The sequence below is a fragment of the Danio aesculapii genome, chromosome 25 (genome assembly GCF_903798145.1).
Source record: "Danio aesculapii chromosome 25, fDanAes4.1, whole genome shotgun sequence".
Classification (NCBI taxonomy): domain Eukaryota; kingdom Metazoa; phylum Chordata; class Actinopteri; order Cypriniformes; family Danionidae; genus Danio; species Danio aesculapii.
Window position 1 is genome coordinate 29,954,127 of NC_079459.1, and position 25,562 is coordinate 29,979,688.

The 25,562-nt window shown below is 40.9% G+C and overlaps 1 protein-coding gene across 1 annotated transcript in view; it reads right to left on the reverse strand.

Annotated features, from left to right (window-relative positions):
* peak1 (pseudopodium-enriched atypical kinase 1) overlaps positions 1-25,562 on the reverse strand; it is a 59,390-nt gene that overhangs the window by 15,577 nt on the left and 18,251 nt on the right. Inside the window, 2 exon segments of the mRNA XM_056451702.1 lie at positions 698-3,317; positions 3,320-3,891. Coding sequence (XP_056307677.1) covers positions 698-3,317; positions 3,320-3,779 — 3,080 coding nt within the window. The 5' untranslated portion in view covers positions 3,780-3,891.

The window sequence follows — 25,562 nt, forward strand, 5'->3', positions numbered from 1 at the left end:
TGACATCGCAGGCAGATCATCTTTAAAACCAAATTGCAAAAGGTGTGTTGTATAGGAATTTGAAAGTGAAAGCAAACTTCGTCCCTCGGCACTATTTATAATAGGCTAGAGTACTCGTGGTTGCGAAATTCAAAGGCAAAAACATAAAACATGGGAGCATGCATTCAAAGCGGGCGCCTTTGATGTTTATTGTGCTTCAGAATGAGCATTATAACTGTATCATGTATCCGCTTCATTCAGAAGTGGATACGAAGATACAGACTCGACTCTTGGAGTCGATTCCTGTCCTGGAGTTGATTCCGGTACTAGGTCCATTGAGAGCCGAGGAATCGACTCTTTTGGAGTCGACTCTCCATCCCTAATGTGTGTATTTTTATTATACCATCAGTCAACATAAAACCCAAACTACATAAAAAGCTATCATGCATTTTCAGTTTTCTCATCCAGAGAATGCACAAAATTCTACCAGGATTTCTGGAAAGGTTTTTTTTTTGATCAGGCATTGCATAAATCTACCCCTGGGGGCACCCATTTATCATAACAGTGTCTAAGCATAAACTAAGCTTTTCATCTGGGGTGAATATAAAAAGCCTGCTGATAAAAGCACACTGAGACACAGCAAGAAAAGCAGACAGGAAAGACCGAAAGAATATGTGTCTAAAAAGGAAGCAAAGAGAGACTGAGAAAGGTAGCTTACTTCATGACTTTGCTAATGAGGAGACTGGCTCTGCTCTTGGGTGGAGTGGACAGGCTGGAGGCTCCACCTTCTGCTGGGACACTTTCTTTGCGCTCCTCCACCCGTAGCTCTGCCTCCTCTCCACCTGTGGCACTCTCCGATTTGTAGGTGAATATGATTGTGGGTTTCTGGAGAGGGTCATCTGTCTTGGACTCTGAAAACCACTGCTGTCTCTGTAAAGGTGGAGGAGGCAGTACAGTTATGACAGTCCCATCCAATCCCAGCAGCTTCCCTTTTTCCTTTTCCCGCTCCATTTTCTCTTTCTGTTCATCCTCATCCTTCCGCCGGCGGAAGAAACTCTTGAAAGATATCCAGCGTTTTGGTTTGTTGCCATCGCTCGAACGCCTGCCCTCCGCACCCGGACTGGCCTCTCCATCAGTAGATTTAGCCCCAGTAGGTCTGGTCCAGTTAAAGTGCCTCTGGAGCAGGTTGCTTGAATGGTAAGGAGAAGAGCTAGACCGCACTGGAGGGAATGGAGCGGATGTTTCAGATTTGGGGCTTGTGGGTGGTACAGCAGCAGAGGCACTCTGAGATTTGGGAAGGAGTTTGTGTGGTGTCTCTTTGTGAGGTTCAGCAGAACAGTGGAGTGATTTAGGTCTGTTAACAGTAGTATCTCTGGAAGCATCTGGTGGCAGTGAATAAAGCTCCTCAGCACTGCAGGTCTTACTCTGGCCAGCAGGAGACTCTGGTGGAGAAACCGGCGGCTGAATTGAAGACACAATCTGAGACAAGACAGCACTTGCTTTCTCTCTCTGACCTGAACTTCCACTTGATGTGAGTTGGCAATCTTTACTGCCCTCTGGGGGTTGCTCACTGCTGGGGTTACGAATACGATCCAAACTGCCATGGGCTAAAATGGCAGGGTTAGAGCTCAGGATACCAGTATGGAATGCAACAGCGGTTGTAGTCTTGTATTTGCCATCATTTACTGTGATGGTCCTCAATTCCCCGGTAGCAGTTAAATCTGCGCTGATTGGAGGAGGTGTTTGCTCAGACGGAGAGGGCTGAGAACTTTCAGAAGATCCAATCTCCTCATATGTGTGGCTGGCCACTCGCTCTCCAGCGCCAGGTTTGGAATGTGGCAGCTCACCGTTGAGCCCCAGGAAACTCTTGTAAACAGCCAGGTTATCATAAGCACTGGGATTAATCACTATGGGAACCTTTACGGCTTTTTTAGAGCTGCGTGCATATGCAGGCTCATCACGGATGATGATGGGAAATGGGGGCATGCCAGCATTGTTGTAGCTGTTGAATTTAATCTCAGACAAATTGGGGGATTTAGTTGGCACTGTGCGGGCTGAGCCGAAGGCTGCAGTGGGAGATGTGGGAGCCGATTTGTGATTGATGAGTCTTGGAGCAGCACTGCCACTTGTTAAATCAACCTTAGGAATCTTCTGTCGAGGGCTGGTGCAAGACGTCCACACTTCTTGGTAACGGATGCTGCCAGGTTTTGTGCGAAAACCGCTGAGTCCAGATGAAGAACCTATAGGAGACTGAGGCATCAGCGGGGACAAAGAAATGGAGGGAGATGTCACAGGCGATATGGGAGATCTGGGGGACTGAGGGGAGATGGGTGAGACAGGACAGGGGTCGACTGTAACGCTTGACTTTGGAGTAATTTCACTCAAATGAGTGCTATCTTTTGTGGCCATAGAGGCAGACACATCAACCACTGTATAGGGTTTACAGATAGGAGCCTTCTCAAGATTCACTACTCGATAGGGCTTGGCCTGCTCCTCTGTTGGGCTAAAGCTGATTGTAATTGGCTGGCCTGGAAGAGCTTGTGGGAGAGCCCCACCCTCTCTTTGACTGTCATCTTGTTCTTCTAGTCGAATTGCTAGAACAGCTTTATGAGTTTCACTGGATTTTGGAGAACTTGGTCCTCTACTTGACGTTTCTATATTAGGTGGTAAAGGAAGACCGTTTCTCTGGTCATCAGTGCCCCGACTGCTCCCAGTGCAGGTTTCTTCAGGAAGAGATGCCAAGGACTCAGGTGAGGTGGTGGACTCAGAAGTGGACAAAAAGCCACTTCCCTGGTGGTCAGAAGTGTATGAGAGAAGAGCAGGAGCTCCATTTGAGTCAACAGATGGGTATCCATTGAGAATCTCATCATAACTGTCATCATAATCGACTGCACAGAAACGTTGCAGTGAACGATTACGTAGAGGCACTGTATTCCACTTTTTCACTAGAGCAAAAGGAACTGGGGACAGAGTGGCTGCACGGAAATTGGCGAAACGGGGTTGACCCCGCATTCTTATCCCCATTGCAAGCAACTCTTCGTCACTTTCATCCCAACTGTCATGTTCTCCATCATCATCCTCATCACTTTCTTCCTCCTCATCGTCACCATCGCTAGCGAATTCTGGATAGCAGAAACGCCCTCCCTCAGTGCTAATGACCTCTGTACTGTCACTGAGGGAAACCCGTTTCATCGCTCCTCTTACGCTACTTCCAGCATGAAGACAGCTTGCCGCTGGAAGGCCCCTCTCTAACGAGCGTTGATATGAACTGCAGATCCTGCCAAAAAAGTCATCTCTACTTGTGCTTGGAGAAGATCCCAGTCCAGCAATCTCTTTAGCACATCTGTCAGTCCATTGTTGTTGCTGCTAGTTGGCTGCAGAGAGATTGCACTGTATGCCTCTGTTTGCCTGACCAAATCCTCGCCTTGATTGTTGTTTGTCACTGCAGGTCTAGGGCTATTCAGGCTGTTGTGGTTCCACACAGTAAAAGGTGAGCTCTTGGTGACCTGCGGTCCCTCTGCAAGCCTTGGCACATTTCCCTCAGAGTCCAATCCTGGTGGGGAGCATGGCAGCATCATTGTAGGCTTTACGGCAATAGTAGGTTTCTTGGCGACAGGTGGGCGGACCTGCCCTGCACGGGATGAGCAAGTGCTCCTCTGGCTGTTTGTGAGTTTGGCATTGATATTCGTCTTGCACTCATTGGCGGACTCTGGAGATCGGTGTAGGCTCTTGGGCTTAAAGCAGTTTTTGCACTCTCCTGGTTTCCATACATGTTCAGTGAATGTGTTGCATGCAGACATGACTGCAAGGCAGTGCTGCAGCGTCAGTGGACAGGAAAGCCCTCCATCTCACACACAAACTGCAGGCTGAACTTCACTCCCACGCACAGTTAAGAAACTGTGCTTTCAGCACCTGCAAAAAAATAAAAAATAAGAGTCAGCCTTGTTAATTTGTTATTTTCGATGCCAAAAGCAATCACTGTTTTCATCTCACAAAAACAGCCATGCTAGGCTGCAGAATGAGGCACTCATTAGTCTTTTCCAGCAGGGGTCAGAGTTTCACTCTCAAAATGAATTTCAAGCGTCTTTCTCTTACACACATATACCACAAACACAGGCTGCCAGACTCACACAGCTCTATTTTTGGATCACAAGGCAGTGCTGAGTAGTTGCAGGTAAACAACATGCCTTGTGACATACTGACAACACATACACAAACGTTGTAAAGCTTTTACACCTATACACTTGTACCTTTCTAATACTACTATTGTTTTAAACTATAATTAATACATCCAAACATTTAACTGTAATCCAAAACAAACACTAAGCTACAATTTACAGACACATTATATGCAATGATCAGAAACTTGAGACCTGGCCACATGTGAACCTTTTTTTACAACTACAAGTCATCCTAACAAGTCAGTTTAACAAGGTTTTACCTTATTTATGAGGACATTCTCAGACATATGAACTTTTAATTAATTAAACAACTACAACTGTTGTATTGTGGCCCATGTCTCCCATTTATAGGATATTTCCAAGCTCCATACCAAAAGTTCAACCTCACAGTAATGTTATCACACACATCGTGAAAAACTGGGTCACTTGTTAGGGACTAAGGGTAAGATATTGGCTGTTTTTCTTGGACAGTAGAAGGTTGCATTTATTTATATGTGACAAGAACATACACTCACCGGACACTTTATTAGGTACACCTGTCCAACTGCTCGTTAATGCAAATCACATGGCAGCAACTCAATGCATTTATTCATGTAGACATGGTCAAGATGATCTGCTGCAGTTCAAACTGAGTCTCAGAATGTTGAAGAAAGGTGATTTTGAACATGGCATGGTTGTTGGTGCAAGACGGGCTGGTCTGAGTATTTCAGAAAGTGCTTGTCTACTGGGATTTTCATGCACATCCATCTCTAGAGTTTACAGAGAATGGTCCGAAAAAGAGAAACTATCCAGTGAGCGGCAGTTCTGTGAGCATGATGCCTTGTTGATGCCAGAGGTCAGAGGAGAATGGCCAGACTGATAGAAAGGCAAAAATATGTCAAATAATGACTTGTTACAACTGAGGTATGCAGAAGAGCATCTATGAACGCACAACATATCCAACCTTGAGGCAGATGGGCTACAGCAGCAGAAGACTACACCGGGTGCCACTCCTATCAGCTAAGAACAGGAAACTTAGGCTACAATTCGAAAAGCTTACCAAAATTGGACAACAGAAGATTGGAAAAACGTTGCCTGGTCTGATGAGTCTCGATTTCTGCTGCGACATACAGATGGCAAGTGCAAATCATCTCAGACTGGTTTCTTGAACATGACAATGAGTTCACTGTACTCAAATGGCCTCCACAGTCACCAGATCTCAATCAAATAGAGCATCTTTGAGATGTGGTGAAACAGGAGATTCGCATAATGGATGTACAGCCAAAAAATCTGCATCAACTGCGTGATGCTATCATGTCAATATGGACCAAAATCTCTGAGGAATATTTCCAGTACCTTGTTGAATCTATGTCATGAAGGATTAAGGCAGTTCTGAAGGCAAAAAGGGGGTCCAACCTGGTACTGGTAAGGTGTATCTAATAAAGTGGCCGGTGAGTGTAACTGATATAGATGAACACAGGATTTTAACAGGATTTTAACTGTTAATTAATAAAAAATTTAAAAAACTAAGGGTCACCAAGTTCAAATCTTTAGGATCATGTCACCATGGAGCTCACCACATGTTTAACAACAGCAAAAGAACAAGACAAACTCACACAAATGTATCCAACAGAGGATCTACTGTTTTGCTTGCTCAAATTCCTAATATAAATCATAGGCAGAACTGCTTACTGCACAACCCTGAACAAGACCTTTAAGATTATGCTTTCATAATGAATTTAAGAAGTTAAGAGTTTAATTAAGAGGTTCAGAGTTTAATTAAACAGTGCAGTTACTTTACAAGTAATTATGTCTCTATCAGCCTTCTAGATGAAAAACAAAGGATCAGCATTGATGAATCACATTTAAATACATGTTAAATTATAAAAGATATACATGCTGAATGTTTTTGTAACTTTGTTGACCTTTGAGACACCTAAGGGTTAAGCGGGATCTTTCCTATTGTCATGACTGTATGAGTGAGTGAATGTGTGTCTAGGGGCAGATATATTTTTATGCTCTCTGCTAAATCCATCTGCAGACTGAAAACAACATTCCATTGCACAACATCTGAGATTAATGAGAGAGAGAGAGAGACAGAAAGAGAGACAGAAAGAGAGAGACAGTGTGTTCTCAGGAGGATGTGGCAGCTCGTGCGTTAATGAACCTCTTTATGGCTTTCAAATAGATGGAGAACCATCTCTCTACCCTTCACTTCTCTCCACAGTTTTCCTGTCACATCTTTGCTCTTTCTTAAATGTTCTTTTTTTCAGGATGTTATTTGAGTAATAATACATAGAGTTAAAAAGATAAGATTAGGTTAAAAGCCAACTAATATCATAGTAAATATAAAAAACTCAGTTGATGTAAACACTGGGTCTCATTCATGTACATTTTTTGTATTTACACATTATACACATATACACTACCTGAAAAGGTACGCATACAAGTCTTGTCAAGTTTTAGGACCAACAAATAAGAACTTGACTTCTAGTTCATCATTTGGTATCAAAAGTGGCTTATATGAAAGGCAAAGGCCTCTAGATTACGCTTATTTTACCAAAATAAAATGTGATCAAGTCTTGATTTTTAATTATTTCATTAGGACAGTAAGATCTGACTTTGCTTAGAAAAAAAGTCTTGTAACTTAACAGAAATAATGTCCAGAACAAAATATAAAGTCATGCTGCAGTGGAGAAAGAATGAATATTGTGTATGACTCCCATGAGCTTGGAGGACTGCATCCATACATCTCTACAATGACTCAAATCACTCATTAATAAAGTCATCTGGAATGGCAAAGAAAGCGTTCTTGCAGGACTCCCAGAGTTCATCAATGGCCCGTTTCCACTGAGTGGTACAGTACAGTTCGCTACGCTTTTACAGCCATTTCCACTGTTAAAGGGTACCTAAAAGCGAACCGTACAGTACCACTTTTTGGTCACCCTTTGCAAAGGGTACAAATGGTACCAAAAGGCGGAGCTAGATGCGCGGCTGAACGTTATTGGTTTACAGAGATACGTCATTCGCTTGCGCAATAAGCCAGAATGAAAACAAAGAAACCGCCATGTTTTAAACACAGCCGAGAGATTACACCGTAATAATATATACATCTAATAATGAGCCATGGTCGACCCGAGCTCAAACAAACCTTGTCGTCATCTTGATGAACAGCCACAAAGCCCCCCCAAAAAAAGAGCAGATTTTACCCTGTGCTTCATAGTTTTTACGAGCCAGTCTGAAGCGCGAGCGGTTTCGCTTTCCTGCGTGCGCATCTATATTTGAAATAACAAACTTCTTGAGCTGATGATGTTTGATCTAGGATAATAATTCTGCCAATGTAAATCACCGCGCTCTTACAGCTAAATAGGCGCTGAGACCGAAATTGTTTCAACGAGACTTAATGCAAGTGCGGTGCGTGACAGGATTTGATTGTGACTCAAGTGATGTTGATGTGAACAGCTGGAGCTTACAAATTATTTGTAGTTCATTAATTATTAATGACGATGATTAAAATAAAAATACTATTCAATTGATTCAATATTGCAATTAAAATGTATAATAGGTCTACATTACCTAATGCGAAACAAGCTGAATATCGTCTTTAAAATCGTCATGATCTCAGCTCTTGCTGATATCTTTGCCTGTCATCGATACACGATACAATCGTCTATCGGCACAAACCTAAACCGCGCTCAAGAACACCTTCTCCAACGGGTCAGGGCCGGCCAACTGAACCATGCCTGAGCGCGATTCCGATTCAAATGTGCTATTTACAAAAGTTGCACAAAACTATATGGACTTCTCTGAAGCTGAAGTGAATGAACGACTAGTAAATTACTCTCATCAAACATATACTTGCTCTTTAGCACATGCCGCCGCAAAGTCTTCAAGAAGTACCAATTGTTCAATACATCCTAACACAATATAAGACTCAATAATCACTGTTTATACAAGGATAGAGCAGGTGATTTTAGTTTGGATATTTAAATCATCAATTTTTAATGTCTAGTTACTTTCAACCACCCTGTAAATAACATATCTAGGGTTCTTTTTACATGTTTATAAGCACCCTGGGCATACAAGACTAATGTGCACCTGTGGTATTCGTTGTTCTTGAATTATATTTGTACATTTGGAATAAGTTTTAGTATGGAAGCTTTTGAGAAATCATGACTTATTCATGTAAACGAATTTCACTCAAAGATTAGCTCGTAGACATGTTTAGTGAATGAGACCCAAAGAAACAAGACCTTAACCTAAATGAAGATACTACTGTGTCTGAAATTGCAAAGCATGTAGTAGGTATGTAGCACGTACTACATTTGGCATACATTGCATTGCTTTACCATTGACAGATCATCTACTATGGCCTAATGGGATAGTCAAGAATCGATCAGATGCACACTTCAGAATTTCATTGGGAGTAGTAGGTCATCTGTGCTCTTTTATGGTTACTACAGATTTGGACATACTACTCGGCTTACAAAATGCATTAAAACTACCATAGAGTTTAGGAATATTTGGATGCAGGGGATGTTTCAGATCATATTACCGGATTCTAGGGCTGGGTATCGTTCCAAAATTTTCGATACCGGTTCCGAACGATACTTTTTTCTAAACTTTTATTTAAAGAAATATATTTTAACAAAATTATTTTTTCAAGATGTTCGTGACACTTTTCACAGCAGGCTTATCTCTAAGACAAATAAACAAAGGAACAAAAGCACAAAATGAACACAGTGTGGTTAACACAATATATTAGCGTTAATATATATCAATATATTATTAACTGTACACAAGCAAGAAGTGCTAAAAGTTAACTGATTTTGTATGTCTGTTTGACAATTTGACAAGCTCTGCGCGAGTGGGCGTAACCGCCGTAAACTACTGATTTTCAAGACAGTCTCGCCGCAGCGCACCCAATCACCAGCATTTGATCCGGGCACGTTAAGGATGCAGGTGGTGCTCCAAGTGGTGCTTCAAGTGGTGCTCACTGACGTTGACAAGATTATACCCTTGGGTATCGAAATTTGGTACCGAACGAAAATGATTTTTTCGATACTCGGTAGTATCGAGAAGGTTCGGTCGGTGCTTAAAAAGTATCGAACTCGATACCCAGCCCTACCTGACTCTACCTTTCATTTTCAGATTTGATTTAGATCATCCTGGTAACTTTTCTGGATCTGACCCTTCTTATTGCTTTCGGTTTTGTTTCAACGCCATTAAGATGTCAGCAGAACTTGAGCCACCAACTGCTGGCTCTTTAACAAGCACACTAAGAAATTACTCCCGTTTGTTGCACCACACCAAACAAGCAAGCAGAAACTCTCTAAACCAGACAAACTGTCCAAATAGAGCCGGACAACGAGTGCATAGTCACCCCAAATGTCCTTAGCACAGAATCACACAGGCAGTGAACAGGCAGATGTGCTGATTTTTTTAGAGATTGTATTCGGGACAGTGCCAGAAAAAGTGGCATAAATGTCTCGCTGAGGAACAGGCTGCCACATTCGCTAAAAAAATAACAAAATCTGTGTGGTTTATTCGTGAAATGCTCCTCCAGACAGCGGACGGTGACAGGAACCAGGCCCAGTTTTGAGAAGAACCTTATGGCTTTTGCTTCAGTAGGCCAGAGCTTGAAAGATCTTGGAAAATAAACCAGTGCTGGTAAATTCAAACCTTGTCATTTTAAGCAATGATTGATAAACCTCCAGCCCTCAAGCGAGAAACACAACACCAATTTGTTAATCACTTTGAATAAACCATGACACATCCTGACAAATAAATGACTTTGAGTTTCTTGGTCTCAGTACGTTCAGCAGTTTGTTGTTCTCTGGCTCCTTCACAGAGACTCTCTCGTGTTTCACATACCTGAGTGATGACATCACTCCGACCACTCAGATCTAAACTCCACCCCCCCACACACTCTCTCCAGAGCAGCCTGAGTGTGTGAGAGAGAGACGCTCAGTGACTGAAAGGAGTGGGGTGTTTAGTGTGCATGTATGGCGTTACAGATGATTGATCTGGAGGAGCAGGTACAGATTCAGTTACAGATTTAGAGCTATAGCTAATTGAATAGATATTAAATTACAGGACAACAGTTGACTGAGCAGGTGTATAGTAACAGAGGTTAAAACAAATGTAAAGATTAGAGAAGGTATACAGTTTAGGAGTAGTTATACAAATTCTGTAAGGCAAAAATCATGGTCCAAACCAGTGTAATTGGCACCTCTCTGATGACGTGTTGCTTTGATTGTGTCTGTAACTGTTTTAGAATAACAGATACTACAACAATAAAACATGCAACTAATTTTAAATCAAACAGTACACTCTCAGAAATAAAGGTATGAAAGTAGTCACTGGGGTGGTACCTTTTCAATAGGTACACATTTGTAACTAAAGGGTTCTTATTAATGCCTCAAGGGTACATATTACTAGTACCTAAAAAGTACAAGTGTACCTCTTGAAATTTCTAGGTACTAATATATTCCTTTGAGTTATTAATATGAACCCTTTAAGTACCTCTTGAAAAGCTACTATCCCATTGACAACTCTTGTACCTAAATTCTAAGAGTGTATGATTTTCTCTGACATGTTGTCTCTGCAGTTTTTTATTGGTGGGAATTTTAAAAAAAAACATGCTTTCAAATAATCACAAGCCTTGTGCTTGTTGTGATGGGTCGGAAAACTGGATACTTCCCTCCAACATAATTCACGAAAAAAAAAGTATGGGAGTCAAGAAATATGTCCAATGCCATAGAATTCAGCAGGCAAGTACTTCAACTAGATCCTTAAGTGTGAATCCAATGGACACTTCACTGTCCCATGAGGCTTTGTGACTGAATTTATGAATGGAAATGATGCAATGTAAATGATGGAGGGAGGTCATGTGATAAATGTGAATTTCATTTATACACTCTCTGAGCTATAGATACTAAAGCTGTCACTAAGACAGTACCTTTTTCGAAAGATACACTTATGTATATTAAGAGTGCTTTTACACTTGGTTCAATTGCCTAGTCCGAACCTAAGTTTGATTGCTCCCCTCCTTTGCACCTTCTTGGCTGGTTTGTGTTCATAGGCATCTTTTTTTCTTCTGAAGCCTGGTATGCTTGTGTCATCAAGCTGCTGTTGTGTGTACAGCTGTTGCTAGGTGACAGCCACGAAAGCCAAGGCACCAAAACGAAAAAAAAATATGTACGCATATCACGGCTGTTTGGCTTTTACTGAATCTTTTAGTTTTGGTAACATACAGAGTGTGACTTTTTAGAACATAATGCGATGTCTGCAGAAAACTAAAGTTTGTTGTACAGTTGGCGGTTCACTTTCGTTATTTGGTACGATTGCATTCATATCAGATGTGAACCATACCAGAGTTCGAGCTAACCATACCCAGACCACCTCTTTCAGGTTCAGAGTTCATAAGACATCGTTCACACTAGCTAAACCTACCGAACTCTGAAGACAAACAAACCCGGGTGCGGACCAAAAGTGCTAGTGTGAAAGCACCCTAAAGGTCCACATTAGTACTTTAGAGACTTGTGTAACTGACACGTCCACAAGGGTAACTTAAAGGTATATGTTCCCAACTATCTGTACCTAAGTTTACCTTATGTTACCTTAAAAGCACACAAGTGTACCTCTAAAGTACTAATGTGGACCTTTAATGCCTGTTTCCACTGAGTGGTACGGTACAGTACAGGTTGGTAGGCGTCACCTTTATCAAACTTGCATTTCCACTTGTACCAAGGGTACCCTGTTGGTGGGCGTGGTGTAAGACAGAAAGTTTCAGTCAACGTCATTCTCTCTCGAGGAAATGTCAAAGTAAAGCTGTACGGGTTGTTCACATCTCACAAAACAGATGCTTTAAACACATTAATACTTGTGTATAAATGTTCATTACTAACCTTTCTATGAACATGATCAGATCATAGCTGCAGATCAATGATATCAATATTAATGTTATTATCATCAGCTCAAGAAGTTTGTTTTTTCAAATATAGACACGCGGCGAACACACGTGAGAAAGCGAAACAGTTCGCACTTTAGACGGCCTTGTAAAAAACTACGGGGCACAGGGCAGATTCTGCTCTTCTTGGCTTTGTGGCTGTTTATCAAGACGATGACAAGGTTAGTTTGAGCTCAGGTCAACCACGGCCCGCCGTTATATGTGTATATTACTACGGTGTAATCTCTCAGCTGTGTATTTTAAACATGGTGGTTCCTTTGTTTTCATTCTGGCTTGTTGCACGAGCGAGTGACGTATCTCTGTAAACCAATAGCGTTCAGTTGTGCATTTCCTTTTGGTACCTTTTTGCTGTGCTAGGTACCCTTTTCAAAGGGAACCCAAAACTTGTACGGTTCGCTTTTAGGTATCTTTTGACAGTGGAAACGGCCATACAATTGTACCGTACCATACCACTCAGTGGAAACGGGCCATAAGTGTATCTTTTGAAAAGGTACCATTACAGTGATAACTTTTGTATCTTTATCTCTTAAGAGTGTATAACTCCTATTTGTACTATAAAGAACAACATGTTCATGAAGCTCAAATTCAAATGAGTTATTCTTATTCTGAGGACACAGTTGCTCTTTTTTTGTTTTGATCACTTCTATTGTTTTGATTTTAAAGTCATTTAGATAAAAATCATCTGCTAAATGAGTAAATGTAGAAGAATTGCAGTAACTAAAAAGGTAAAGTTAGGCCAGCAACAGAAGATTAAGGAAAAAAAAGTGTTAAAACAGCTGGAGATGGACAGTTTTAAAGAATTACTACTAGTGTTCCAGAAACGATAAATTGGAGAATTTTCCCCCAGCAAACACACAGGAGCTGCATAAAATCCTGCGTCTTGTTGTGCCTTTGATAAGAATACATATTCATAGGCATTACACACACAGCCAATTAGATCAACAGATCTAGAAAGAGAACCAAACAACTAATTATATTTGCTCCACAAACCACTGGAATAGAGTTGTTTGTGAACAGCAGGATGTACATTCATTGTGCTAGTATAAAACTGATTGGAAACGACTCAACACCTCTGGCAGGTCTTGCTGGGTTACCATGACAACCCAAAAGCTCAAGCACACAGATCTGAAATGCAGCTTCCAAAATTACCCTTCTTCTTAACTCAGAGGGAAAATGTCTCAATGCTCCCAGTGATTACCATACCACCTGTAAGAGCATCACGACAATTTGATCCAAACCCCTGAGCCTGAGATCAGAAACTCAGAATCCACCAAACATTTGACCTAGAGATGCACCAAACCTCAGAACCAACAGCTGTCTTCAATAATCAGCAACTGATACCATGATTAATGTCCATCACTGCCAGCTTTGAAGGCGGAAAAGCGCCCATGGGTTTTTAAACAACAACTGCATGAACGGGCAACAAAGAAACAGTCAGGGAGAAAGTACTTACAACATGATCTCCTCTTTGCTCCTAAACAAATTAGCTTGGGAAACCCGAGTCGTTGGGAAGCTAAGAGGAAAAGACATTACGATAAGATTCATTATGACATTAGAAGCTCTTTGCTCTGCTCGGGAGTCTCTCTTCCTGCGTTTAAATGATCTTTAAATGAATCCTCGGGTCTGGGATGTTACTCGGTGACCAATGGGATATTCAGGATGACGTTCTTGGACAACAGAAAGCATTATCTGTCTGTGTAATGTAAAGTGCCACGCAGAGTCTTTATGTTCCTTCAGTCTAAACGGATGGCTGCTGGTGGTTGGCTCCCTGTTGTCTGACTGAATCGGTGCGGTGATGAATGCATATAGTGCCCCGTTGACAGAAATGCATCATTGGATCTAAAGGTTTCGTGCTGTGCGTGTGCATTTAAAATTTCTCCAGGGGTTTTAAAGTTCAAAACAGAGAATCTCTAAGCCTGCTGTACAATCATTTCATAAGAATGAAAAACCTAAATGCACTGGAGAAAAAAAATGAATGAATGATACTTGAGATGCCAACAGAGAAGGTAATTACCGCATCAAGTTTTAATACTTGAGCTTGTTCACAACAGTCTAGAGAACGAGCTTTATGTCGTCTAATGGAGCACCTATCTCAGCAGCTGATAATGTCATGGGGTAGTTAAATAAAAGGTAATGACATTGTAAATTATGTTCAATTTCTCTCACAGAGCTTCAATGTATTATCAAGAGCCATGGGAATTCATTTTGCTTTGCCTGTATGTGTTTTTACTGTCAATGTTAGTAGCCCTTGACTTGCATTTTTAAAAACACTTATGAATCTTCTTTAAATGTTAGTTTTTTGGGTAAAATATCCCTACATACAAAAAAATGTTTTCTTTTTCTTTCTTTCTTTTATTATTATTATTATTATTATTAACTGTGTAGTTGGCAAAATTGAGTATTTTGGCTTGTCCATGCAGTTATTTCCGATTGTGCACTACGATCTCCACTGTATATAAGACACGTGTCTGTGTAATGGCTGACGTAAAAACCGCTTCTGCTGATAACTGTGCTAATGGAATTTCTAACATGTATACTGAACAGAGGCAGAATGCAGTGCTACACAGGACACTGCTTACTTGTAGCCAACCCAGAACCAATAATAACCCTTTTTTGTGGCTTCTTCTTTGACCTTACGGTTAGGAGTATATCAGCCAACCCAGAACCAATAATAATCTTTTTTTTGCGGCTTCTTCTTTGACCTTTTGGTTAGGAGTATATCAGCCAACCTGGAACCAATAGTAGCCTTTTTGTGTCTTCTTCTTTGACCTTACCGTTAGGAGTATATCAGCCAATCCAGAACCAATAATAACCTTTTTTTTCGGCTTCTTTTTTGACCTTACGGTTAGGAGTATATCAGCCAACCCGGAACCAATAATGACCCTTTTTAGCGGCTTCTTCTTTGACCTTATGGTTAGGAGTATATCAGCCAACCCGGAACCAATAATGACCCTTTTTTGTGGCTTCTTCTTTGACCTTATGGTTAGGAGTATATCAGCCAACACGGAACCAATAATGACCCTTTTTTGTGGCTTCTTCTTAGACCTTACAGTTAGTAGTATATCAGCCAACCCAGAACCAATAATAACCCTTTTTGCAGCTTCTTCTTTGACTTTTTGGTTAGGAGTATACCAGCCAACCAGGAACCAAAAATAATTTTTTTTACGGTTTCTTCTTTTTGATCAGTAGTAGTACCACCTGTTGCTTTGACATACTCTTGATGGTTGCCCCATTTCATGTAAAGATTTTTTTAAACGAAGGCGGAAAAGCTAAAAAGTATGATTGTGTCTACCTTTTCAAGGAAAATTTTATTGATGAATCATCCTGGACTACTAGAGTTTTCTCCAATCAAATACTCTTAAGAATGTACCCTCAAACAATCAGTAACTTACTTGAAGCAAAAAAAATAATGAGAGTAGTTTCGCACGTTATATCTACCCTTATTTCATTAAGAGCACGAGTAAACCTCTAAATATCCTGTCCGCTTCAATGATTTATTGATCACCTTTGTCCTGTAAGCTTGTGTAATATGAGCAGTCGCCAAGTCAATTTCCTCGTAACCTGACCTAACAATGCATCTCGCTGTTTTTCTGAACACAAATCAGAGGGGCTGATCGTCCTGAATCCTAATAAAAACCCAAGCACGTTTCTCATGTTTAACAGAGCGGTGCGGGATGAACATGCTCCGTCCGACTCATGCAGATTAACCATTGTGTGAGCGTGTGAGTGTGTGCGCGCATCATCAAAGGCATGACAGATTCCCTCAGTGAGCTGAATGCGGGATCAAAGCTTTACCCTAATCACACAGTGAATAATAATGAGAAACTGATCTGCGGCGCACGCTCACGTGTACGCACTGGCATCCCCCAGCAGTGTGCATGCAGCTTCCATATGGGAGCATTACATAACAGAATCATCTTCACTATGCAAGTTTCATCATCTTCTTTTATTATGGCCATCACTCCGGTCTCTCTCCCTCTCTCAAGAGGTGATCAATTCCGCATATGCTCGACAAACCCAAGACTGAAATAATTCTGTTGAGGTTCATTGAAGAGCTAAACACGCTCGATGCAACTAGGACAGCAAATTCATGAATACGCCTCACGGATAATGCGAACACATACACACACACAGCTGCTCCAAATCATTAAGAAGAGCAACACTACGAGTCTGTTCCAAAATCCAGTGAGCTGAATCAAACAAAGGCAGTTGTCCTTTAAAAGCCCTTCTAGACTCACAGCAACAATCTTTTTCTTTCTTTGCAAAAGCAGTTCTGCCAAAGCTGCTGAAAGTGGTGCCTAGATGAATATGTAAATCTGTGCAGTGCATTTTCCCCTATGTAACAAATTGAATGAAATGAGGTTTCAGTGAAGAAACTAGGGCTGGGATGATGAATTGCAATTCAAAGGTCGATACTTAGATTTTATGGAAGGCATCGCGATTCTCTCTGGAATTGATACTTTGGCCCAATCCCAATTCTTTTTTTGTACCCCTATCCCTTCCCCTTGGCCCTTGAAACAGAGTATAAAGGGGAAGAGCTTTAAAATTTACCCCTAAGAAATGGGTGACCACTACAGTACCTGCACACATCATCATATGTCATCACGATCCCTTGCTTCATATGAGATCAAACGATCGCGACTGCTGTAGTTATTCCAGTTGCGTTATTTTTTTTGGTTATTTGTCTTCAGGAAATCACTGAAGGCATATATTATGTTATCATAACAATCTAATGTGGCAATAAGATCGTAACTGTACTGTGCATTTACACAGTGGCCATGTTCATCTATTTAAACGCACAAAAACAACATTAACATTATAGCAGACACTGTAAAAAGCTCATTCCCAGCCACTAGATTTTTCTGACAGGGTATTCGAGTGTCATCGAGTGACAGAATGTTGTGGGACTGCTATACAGGAGTCAATATTATGGATTATAGATAGCCAAATTAGCAATTTGTATTTTAGTGTTTTTTTTTAAAGCATGATGGTAAAACACGAAGGCAGTTATGATTACAACACATGTTTGTCGTAAAAATTCATCATAATGACAAAAAAAATGCTAGTTTGTGGATCTCTTGACTTCCGTGTGCAGCCATGCTGCCGTTGTGGCTGGTGTATTCTGGGAAATTTTCTTACACCTTGGTTTCGAGTGTGGTCCTAAAAAAAAAATCTCAGTTCGAAGGGCTATCTAGCCCTTCCCCTTAACCCTACGCCTTCAAGCTAAAGAGAACTGGGACACCCCTACCTCCTCACATGAACGCGCAAAACGAGGGGTAGGGGTAAGGGGAAAGGCTTGGGATTGGGCCTTTGATTAGTTTTTAACAGCGGATAGTGCTCTAGACTTGTTTTTAAAAGTACACTCTTATGCTGGGTTCACACCAAACACAGAGCACTGCATCACTTCCTCTAGATTACTCGCGGGATGTTTTTCACCTCACAAAACATTTTTCGATGGGATTAAGACTAATTCTGCAGGTTAATTTGCCTCCGTTCACTCATTTGCATTGACTTTGAATGTAACTTAATTCGGCGCTAACACTCAACTCCACGTTTGATGTGAAGCCAACATTAGTGAGCATGAAAAAGTGTACAATATGTTTTCAAATGTACTTGCACCTCTGCTTTTATTCCACCAGATTAAAGGCTGATTTATACTTCTGCGTCGTGTAGACTGATGGTCCGGCACAGCCTTCTCGTGGTTGCATAGCCCTCGCCAATGGCTGACACCGCCGCGCACCTCTCAAAAAATGTAACTACACGTCGCAACGACGCATAGTGCAAGCTCTGTGATTTGTCAGCTTGATAGCTGTGATTAGGGATGGGACGATAACTGGTTTCAAGGTTTAGCATGGTTTGGAAAAGTCAAGGTATTAAAACTGCAAAAGTGTTTTGTTATACCGCTAAGGTATATGTAGAGGTTTTTTAAAAGTATTTTTTAACGTCTTGTAAAGAAATCTGTATTTTTTAAGCTAATGAAGATAGTAGAAGTCAATGGTTTATTTTAATTATGTAGCCTGACTTGTCTACTATTCGTAAATATTATAAATGTATCCTAAAATGTAATATATTGTGTTAAACGGGGAAAATGGAAACTTTTGATTTGTGTTTACCTTATGATTAAATTGTTGCACGTCTGCCGTTTCCTGCATCTGAATAAGCGAGTTTTAGCTACTTCTACATTAAGGTAGCGTTCAGAAAAAACTAAACACCCGCAAAGAAACTCTATACAGAAAAACATAATGTAACCTACAGCCAGCTAGCGTTTCGGAAGTGTTATTACAGAGCAACACAAAGCCACAGCCATATCGCCCTGCAGCCCAAGACCGGTTACTCACTGAAGCTAAGCAGGGCAAAGGTTGGTCAGTACCTGGATGGAAGACCCCATGGGAAAAACTAGGTTGCTGCTGGAAGTAGTGCTAGAGAGGCCAGCAGGGTGCGCTCAACCTGTGGTCTATGTGAGTGCTAATGCCCCAGTAAAAGTGAAGGGGACACTATGCTGTCAGTGGGCGCCGTCTTTCGTATGAGATGTTAAACCAAGGTCCTGACTCTATGGTCATTAAAAGTCCCATGGCATTTCTCGTAAATAATAGGGGTGTAACCCCGGTGTCCTAGCCAAATTCCATCCAACGACCTTTACCGATCATGGCCTCCCAGTCGTCCCATTACACAAAATTGGCTGTATCACAGCCACATGATTCCACCAATAGCTGGTGTGTGGAGAGTGCACTGGTGCCGTTGTCCTGTGGCTGCCGTCGCATCATCCAAGTGGATGCTGCACACTGGTGTAGTGTGGAGAGACCACCCTCATGATTGTGAAGTGCTTTGGGTGTATGGCCATACATAATAAATGTACTATATAAATACACATTACATAAATACACATTACATTACACAAGCAGCACACAGAAGTATAAATGCAAGGCTCTGCGAAAGGCATGCAGCGTGGGTCATGACGACCGCTCAATGCAGAAGTATAAACCTGCCTTAATGTAAACAAAGTTCACTATGAAGACTCTTGTAATTCCCTTTACATTAACATTTACATTTCCTTTACATCCCTTTATATTTACATTAAATTTTTAACTTTATTAATTATTATTTTACATTCACGTGGTATGTGTAAGACTGGCTGATTGTAAAAGCATACAGTCCCACCTGGTGGAAAAACTAAGCTCTGAATCGGTGAGAAAAAGGAATAGCAATGTAAATTTCAGAATCGATACAGAATCATTTCCTGATTTGCAATGCATTGATGTAAATTGTTCCAGCCCTTGTAGAAATCTTTTTGCACTGCAATTGGGAAGTCTTGTCACATTCATTCTTAATATAAGATTACTTTGGAGCAAGAAGCGTTACAAAAAAGTCATTGTTGCTTTTAGATTTAGAGCTTCAATTGGAAATTATAAAAATGGTTTACGTTCTTTCTTGAGTCTGAGCTTGAACTTGAACTCAAAAACATTTATCATGAACATGATTCTCCACATCAAAAGCGAAGCATCAGAGTCATACCAACTGATTACATAATCACCACAAAACAATACGTTTTTTGCTATGCTTTGCTTTTTTGGTTTGCTGAAATTAAGCCTGAACAAGTTTCGTTTTGTTCTGATTTTGTTCGAAGTTGTCAATGCACTTCATTCCTTGGGATTTTAAAACGATCCATTTGCTGAGATGCTAATAAACAAAAATAATATGCAATTTTACTCATAAGGTTCGATCATGCAAAACACTAGACACAAATTAAAACAATCATAAACATAAACAAAAGAAGAAATCTAGATAAACCAGTCAAACGACCTTAAAAAAAACATATTTAAATATTTCTTCTTTTGCACTCCATATGGATTTGCGAAGACATGACAGTGGAAAAAAAGGAGCAATTTATTTTTTTTGCCAAACTATCCCATCTTCTGATGCAATGCATGATTCTCGGTGTTATTGTGAAGCGCATCCTATTGTGAAGAGAAATCAAAATGTAATAACTTCGCTTTTGAAAAAGACCTTGCCTTTCTTTTGATGTAACCAAGACTGCGGGGCAGAGAAAATAATATTATTTAGTAATATTATAGACTGCCATGTCTTGCTTCCTAACAAAGATTTCCTATTTCCTGTATTTTGACCTTGGTTTGCTCGTAAAGGTTTGCAAGGCACTATCAAAGTTCTTCTGAATGATTTGCATTAAAATGAAAAACTCTCCACACACAAAACTAAATTTAATCAAATTGTTTTTCACAATCAAATCATGATGATACAATCAAGCTCTACCATCCATTTATTCCCACAAACTATTCAGTTTTACTTTGAAATTATGCCGCCAGATCTGTTTTGAAAAGATGAAGAACGAGAGTGTGATTTTCCAGTAGGAGAGAAGGAATGATACAGCCAGAATTCCCAGCATCCTCACAGCTGCAATAACAGGCCACCCTGAGCTGGGCAGGCCGGAGCAAGAGTGGGTGAAGTCGGATGACACAAAAAGCCTTCAGGATTACACCGGACCCCTGGGGGCCACCATGGCCTGTGATCTCCCTGCACACATTAAGCCTGTCAAAGCAGCTGTCCTGAGGAAGTTCTGTGAGAATCCAAACACACAGAGAGAGGCTTTGAACTAAGACTGTACGTTTCATCAAGTAATCGATACCTGAACCACAACAGACACCAAACTCTGGTCTTGCGTAGTCAGAGTTTTGACTGTCAGAAAAAAAGCCTAGGCCTGCACATATGAGCCAAGACATGCCATCTTGGTTTGTGTTAACAGGCTTGTTGCCAAAAGGCTTGTTCTGCCTTCTGTTTCAGTTCACCACGCAGTGCTTACGAATGTGCACAATATACTGACACTGAAGAAGAGAAACTGTTGAATAAAGTCATTCTTTTTGTTTTATGCGCACACTGTGATTGGCTGTGAAGGTCATCGGTTCACGGAACTCACCGCTGGTTACTGAGTGTAACCACAGATACAGGAAGACTGGAGTGTTTTACAGCCGCGATTCATCAGCAGATCGCTCGGATGTCAGCTTATAGACAAACCAGCTGATCTTTGAAACCAGCTGAGCTTTAAAACGCTCCAGTGTCCCTCTATCTATGGTTACACTTAGTAAACAGCGGTGAGTTCGGTGAACCGATGAACTTCACGGCCAACCACAATCATTTCTGTTGAACTTAGATGTTAGAGGGAAATGGACGTTTTAAAAAAATTTCAGTATCGATTGGTACCGAATTCCAGTATCATGACAACTCTACTATGTATGGAGGATAAGGGAGCTCTCATATTTCCCCTACAATATCTTGATGTGTATTATGAAGATGAAGTACTGTCTTGGAGGTTTGAAAGAACATGAGGGTGAGAAATTAATAACATAACTTTTTAAAGGTGAAGTGCTTTGAAATGTGCATTTTTATTTGATGTTTGACGTAATCTCAACCAAAATATAAAGAGAGGGTGGGACACAGTGTAGCCCCTCCCCTTAAAAAAATAGCTCTGCTAGTGATAGTGGTTGAGCTCAAGCGCATCAAGGCCCAATCCCAATTCTACCCCTTAGCCCTTCCCCTTACCACTACCCCTCGTTTTGCACGTTCACGTCAAGGTGTAGTGTGTGTCCCAATTCTCTTTAGCTTGAAGGCGTAGGGGTAAGGGGAAGGGGTGATTAGCCCTTCGAATTAAGATTTTTCAGGACCACACCCAAAAATTTCCCAGAATACACCAGCCACAATGGCAGTATTGCTGAACCCGGAAATAAGGAGAGCCACAAATAAGTATTTTTTTGTCATTATTACGAATTTACTATTATTACGAATTATTACGACAAACATACACGTTTTAATATATTGGACCGATGACAGCCTGTTGTGATTGGTTGACATGGTTCAAAACTGCCTTAAATTCACCCCCCCTCCCCCCATTTAAATCCGCCAACAAAGCGGCACACGTCGTGTTTTCAACATGGTATTAGACACAATATGAGAATATAAAGAGTTAACCTGATACGGTACAAGCGGTTACAAGTAACGAAACACAATTAAACACATCATTTGCAAGCTATAGAAAACAAGGAGGGAGCCATGGTAATGCACTTACTTACATTTGTGAAATGGAGGAAAAAACTGATCCATGATCCACTGATCCATGTACTGACATAGTCCCTTACATCAATAGTCTTTTTTGATCCTTCCTTTAACAAATGGCTGACAAATGCCCCGTTGTAAGTGTGTAGATTCCAGAAGCAATCGAACTGCACAAGGCTGGGGTATAATGCTGTATTTTGCAAAAATAAACCTCAACCACTGACTCTTCACACTTTCATCTTTGGGTAGAGAAAATAGCACTAACTTCCCCCTCACTCTTCCAATAATATCCAGTAGAATATCCCACAGCGTCTTCATGACTTAATTCAAACGTCGTCTGCTACAGTGCTCCTCTTCCTTTTGCTACTGTTTGTGGGCGGGGCCGCAGGTTTCGATTTTCCCGGGTTTGCGCGCGCAACAATTGGGCTGGGCTTAAGTTTCGTATCCACGCCACGCCGAAACAGCTAAAGACTCGTTATCAAGACAATTCATTTGAAGCACTAGGAGTCGACTCTTTTATAAATGAATCAATAGCTTTAAACACTGTGTACTTTCAGATTTAAAGGGGAAATGAAGCACTCATAATATTTTAAAACACGAGCAGAGGTGAGGGAGGGTAGCAGTGAAAAGTGAAAGTACCCAGCCCCATTACGTCAGTAATGATTCACTCTCTGTATTATGCTGCCTGATGCCTGTGGTTTCAACTAGGTCCGGTGCTGACGTAAAGGGGGCGGGTACTTTCACTTTTCACTGCTACCCTCCCTCACCTCTGCTCCTGTTCAAACCAAACTAAGATCAGCGCTGTGTTTCTTATGGCGGGTTTTTATCCTTCATACATGTTGAGAGATCGAGTTGATTGACTTGAAGAGGGAATATGTCTTGACATAACCCACACAGATGTGACTTAGTAAAGTGTGAAGTCATGCATGATTTTAATCGTTACATTAGTCTGAATGTAAATCCCCTCATGAGGTAGGGATGGAGCAGTGTGAGAGAGTGGACCACAGGGCATTACACGAAAAGTATTAACAAAAGAAAAATACACAACTTAAGACACTTAAATGCTCGTATTTGTTGTATTTGCAGCAGCTCTGTGATGGTCGTCCACAACTTCATGCATTGGGTTAAATTAGGCTGTCCAGTCTTTGTGTTCAGTCTGTTACAATCATGGTGGAAACCCAGACAGGCAGCATAATACAGACAGTAGAGTAAAGCGCAACAAATGATCAGTAATTTAAAGGTAAAAAAGAAAAATAGAATAAATATCTATACTTTTATATTAGACACACATCTGATGCTTGTATTTGCAGAAGCTCCACGTCCACAACTTCACGCATTGGGTTAAATTCGGCTTTAAAGCCTCCTTTACTTCCATTGCATTTGTTCAGCGGCGGGAACAGAACCAACCCCTTGACGTCAGACACAGCAACATTCCAAGATGGCTGTGCCCAAGGTCTAAAATCTATAGTAAACATGCCGTTTTTGCGAAATGGTTACATTAATCGAGTTTGTTTACAGTGGAATCCAATGTACAAAATAAGGTAAACTTGACTGACTGCTTCATTTCCCCTTTAAGCCATAGCTGGATATTTCACTTCACTTAGAGCTGTGTTACACACTACATGTAAGGTCATTCTCAAAACTCCATAATAGGGGCTCTTTAATTAATTTCTGTAAATACACTGCTGACCATCCCTTACACCATAACCCACCCTTAAACCTATCCATACCCCCAAAACTGTCCCAAACCATACCTGTATCCTACCAGAAGTGTTCTCCAATACATTATGAACACAGTAATTACATTGTATTTAGTATTCGATGCAAGTACAAGGTATTGTAGGCCACCCAAATGTCTTTATAAATCAACAGCCACATCTGAAATGAATCAGACCACAATAATAACCCATGACCAAATGCTATACTGGTGCTGCAGTGACCCACTTGGGTTTTGTAGGCGTCCGAATATTTTTTCATGGCTTCCCTAGACAAGCGTTAATGTCAAGCCCCTTGAACCGACACAAACGGCTCTGATCCGAACCATAAACTCTCCCTCCCCTTCTCAAAACCAGACCTCACAAACACGCTCAAAGAGATGCACACGCTACTAGCACAGCCCAACTATAACAATACGAAACTCTACATCATAAATATTCAGATCTGTTACAATGCGCGAGACATGCTGTTCAGTTTAAAGCCAGAACAACTGAAACGTGATTCACGATAGCCTGTTCCCATGCCACAGCACATTCCAACCGTGTCTAAGACTAAACAGCAGCTACAGTGATAGAAACCAGAGGAATTCAGCGCTGTCACCCACTCGAGTGTTTGTGCGTGAGAGGGGTCCTTGCAAGGGCATCAGTTTATTTGCGATAATTGGTTTCTGAGTGCCATTTGGCAGATTCAACGCTTTCAACCATTTCTAAAACGTTCATTTGAGAACTGTTGCTGAACTGATACAGATATTAGCCGTTTTCCTTTCAATTTTGTATGCATTTGGTGCTCACAGGATGTGGCTTTGGGAAAACAGATCTCATTCCTGCATTCCTTGGTCACCATAATGGCCTCGCTATCGGCCAATCAGCACACAGAACCAATTATGGCATTATGACCTCAAAATTTCCCTGGAGATAAACAGAAAAGCAAGACGAAGACAAGCAAGTCCATATTTTCACATGTAGGGAAGTACTTCAGCTAGACACCTAAACAATACACACGCTCAAATTCTATATAAGGCGTCGTCTTCCATTGGGCAGTGAGTCACACGGTTAGTGCTTTATAAGGGCGCCGGACTAATATTTACACTACAGAGAGGTCAGAGAATGTGTGTGTTTGTGCTACAACTGTTTATAGGAGCCCTAACACACACACCCATTAGAATAATCACTTCCTATGGGAGTAATAAGATAGGGTGGGGGGTGTTTTGACATCACTTCCTGTTAGGGTGAGCAGCAGGAAGTCCCTGAGGGTTAAATGAGCCTGTATAATTAACAACCTTCAGAGCACTAGCTGCTTACTGCACAGACTGTTTTTAATGCATTAGCATGCCATGCTATTTTTCAAATTGGTTTGATGTTTAATTTAATGTGTCAGTTTAATGCATCCTGCATCTAAAAAGTTTGTTTACTTTATTTTATTGCACAATTTACAGTATAAACCAACTATTAATTTAAAAAAACTACTATTTAGCTGCTTAATAAAAGGTAGAAGCTGGGTTTAGGTATTGGGTAGGATTAGGGATGTAGAACATGATCATACATTATAAATACTAATAAACATATGATATCTTAATTATTGACAGGTTGGTAATAAGCCTGTAGGTAATGGTGTAAATAGGTATTTAAACAAAAGTGTTACCAAACGTTTTTACAGATTTTTAAGAAAGTGTC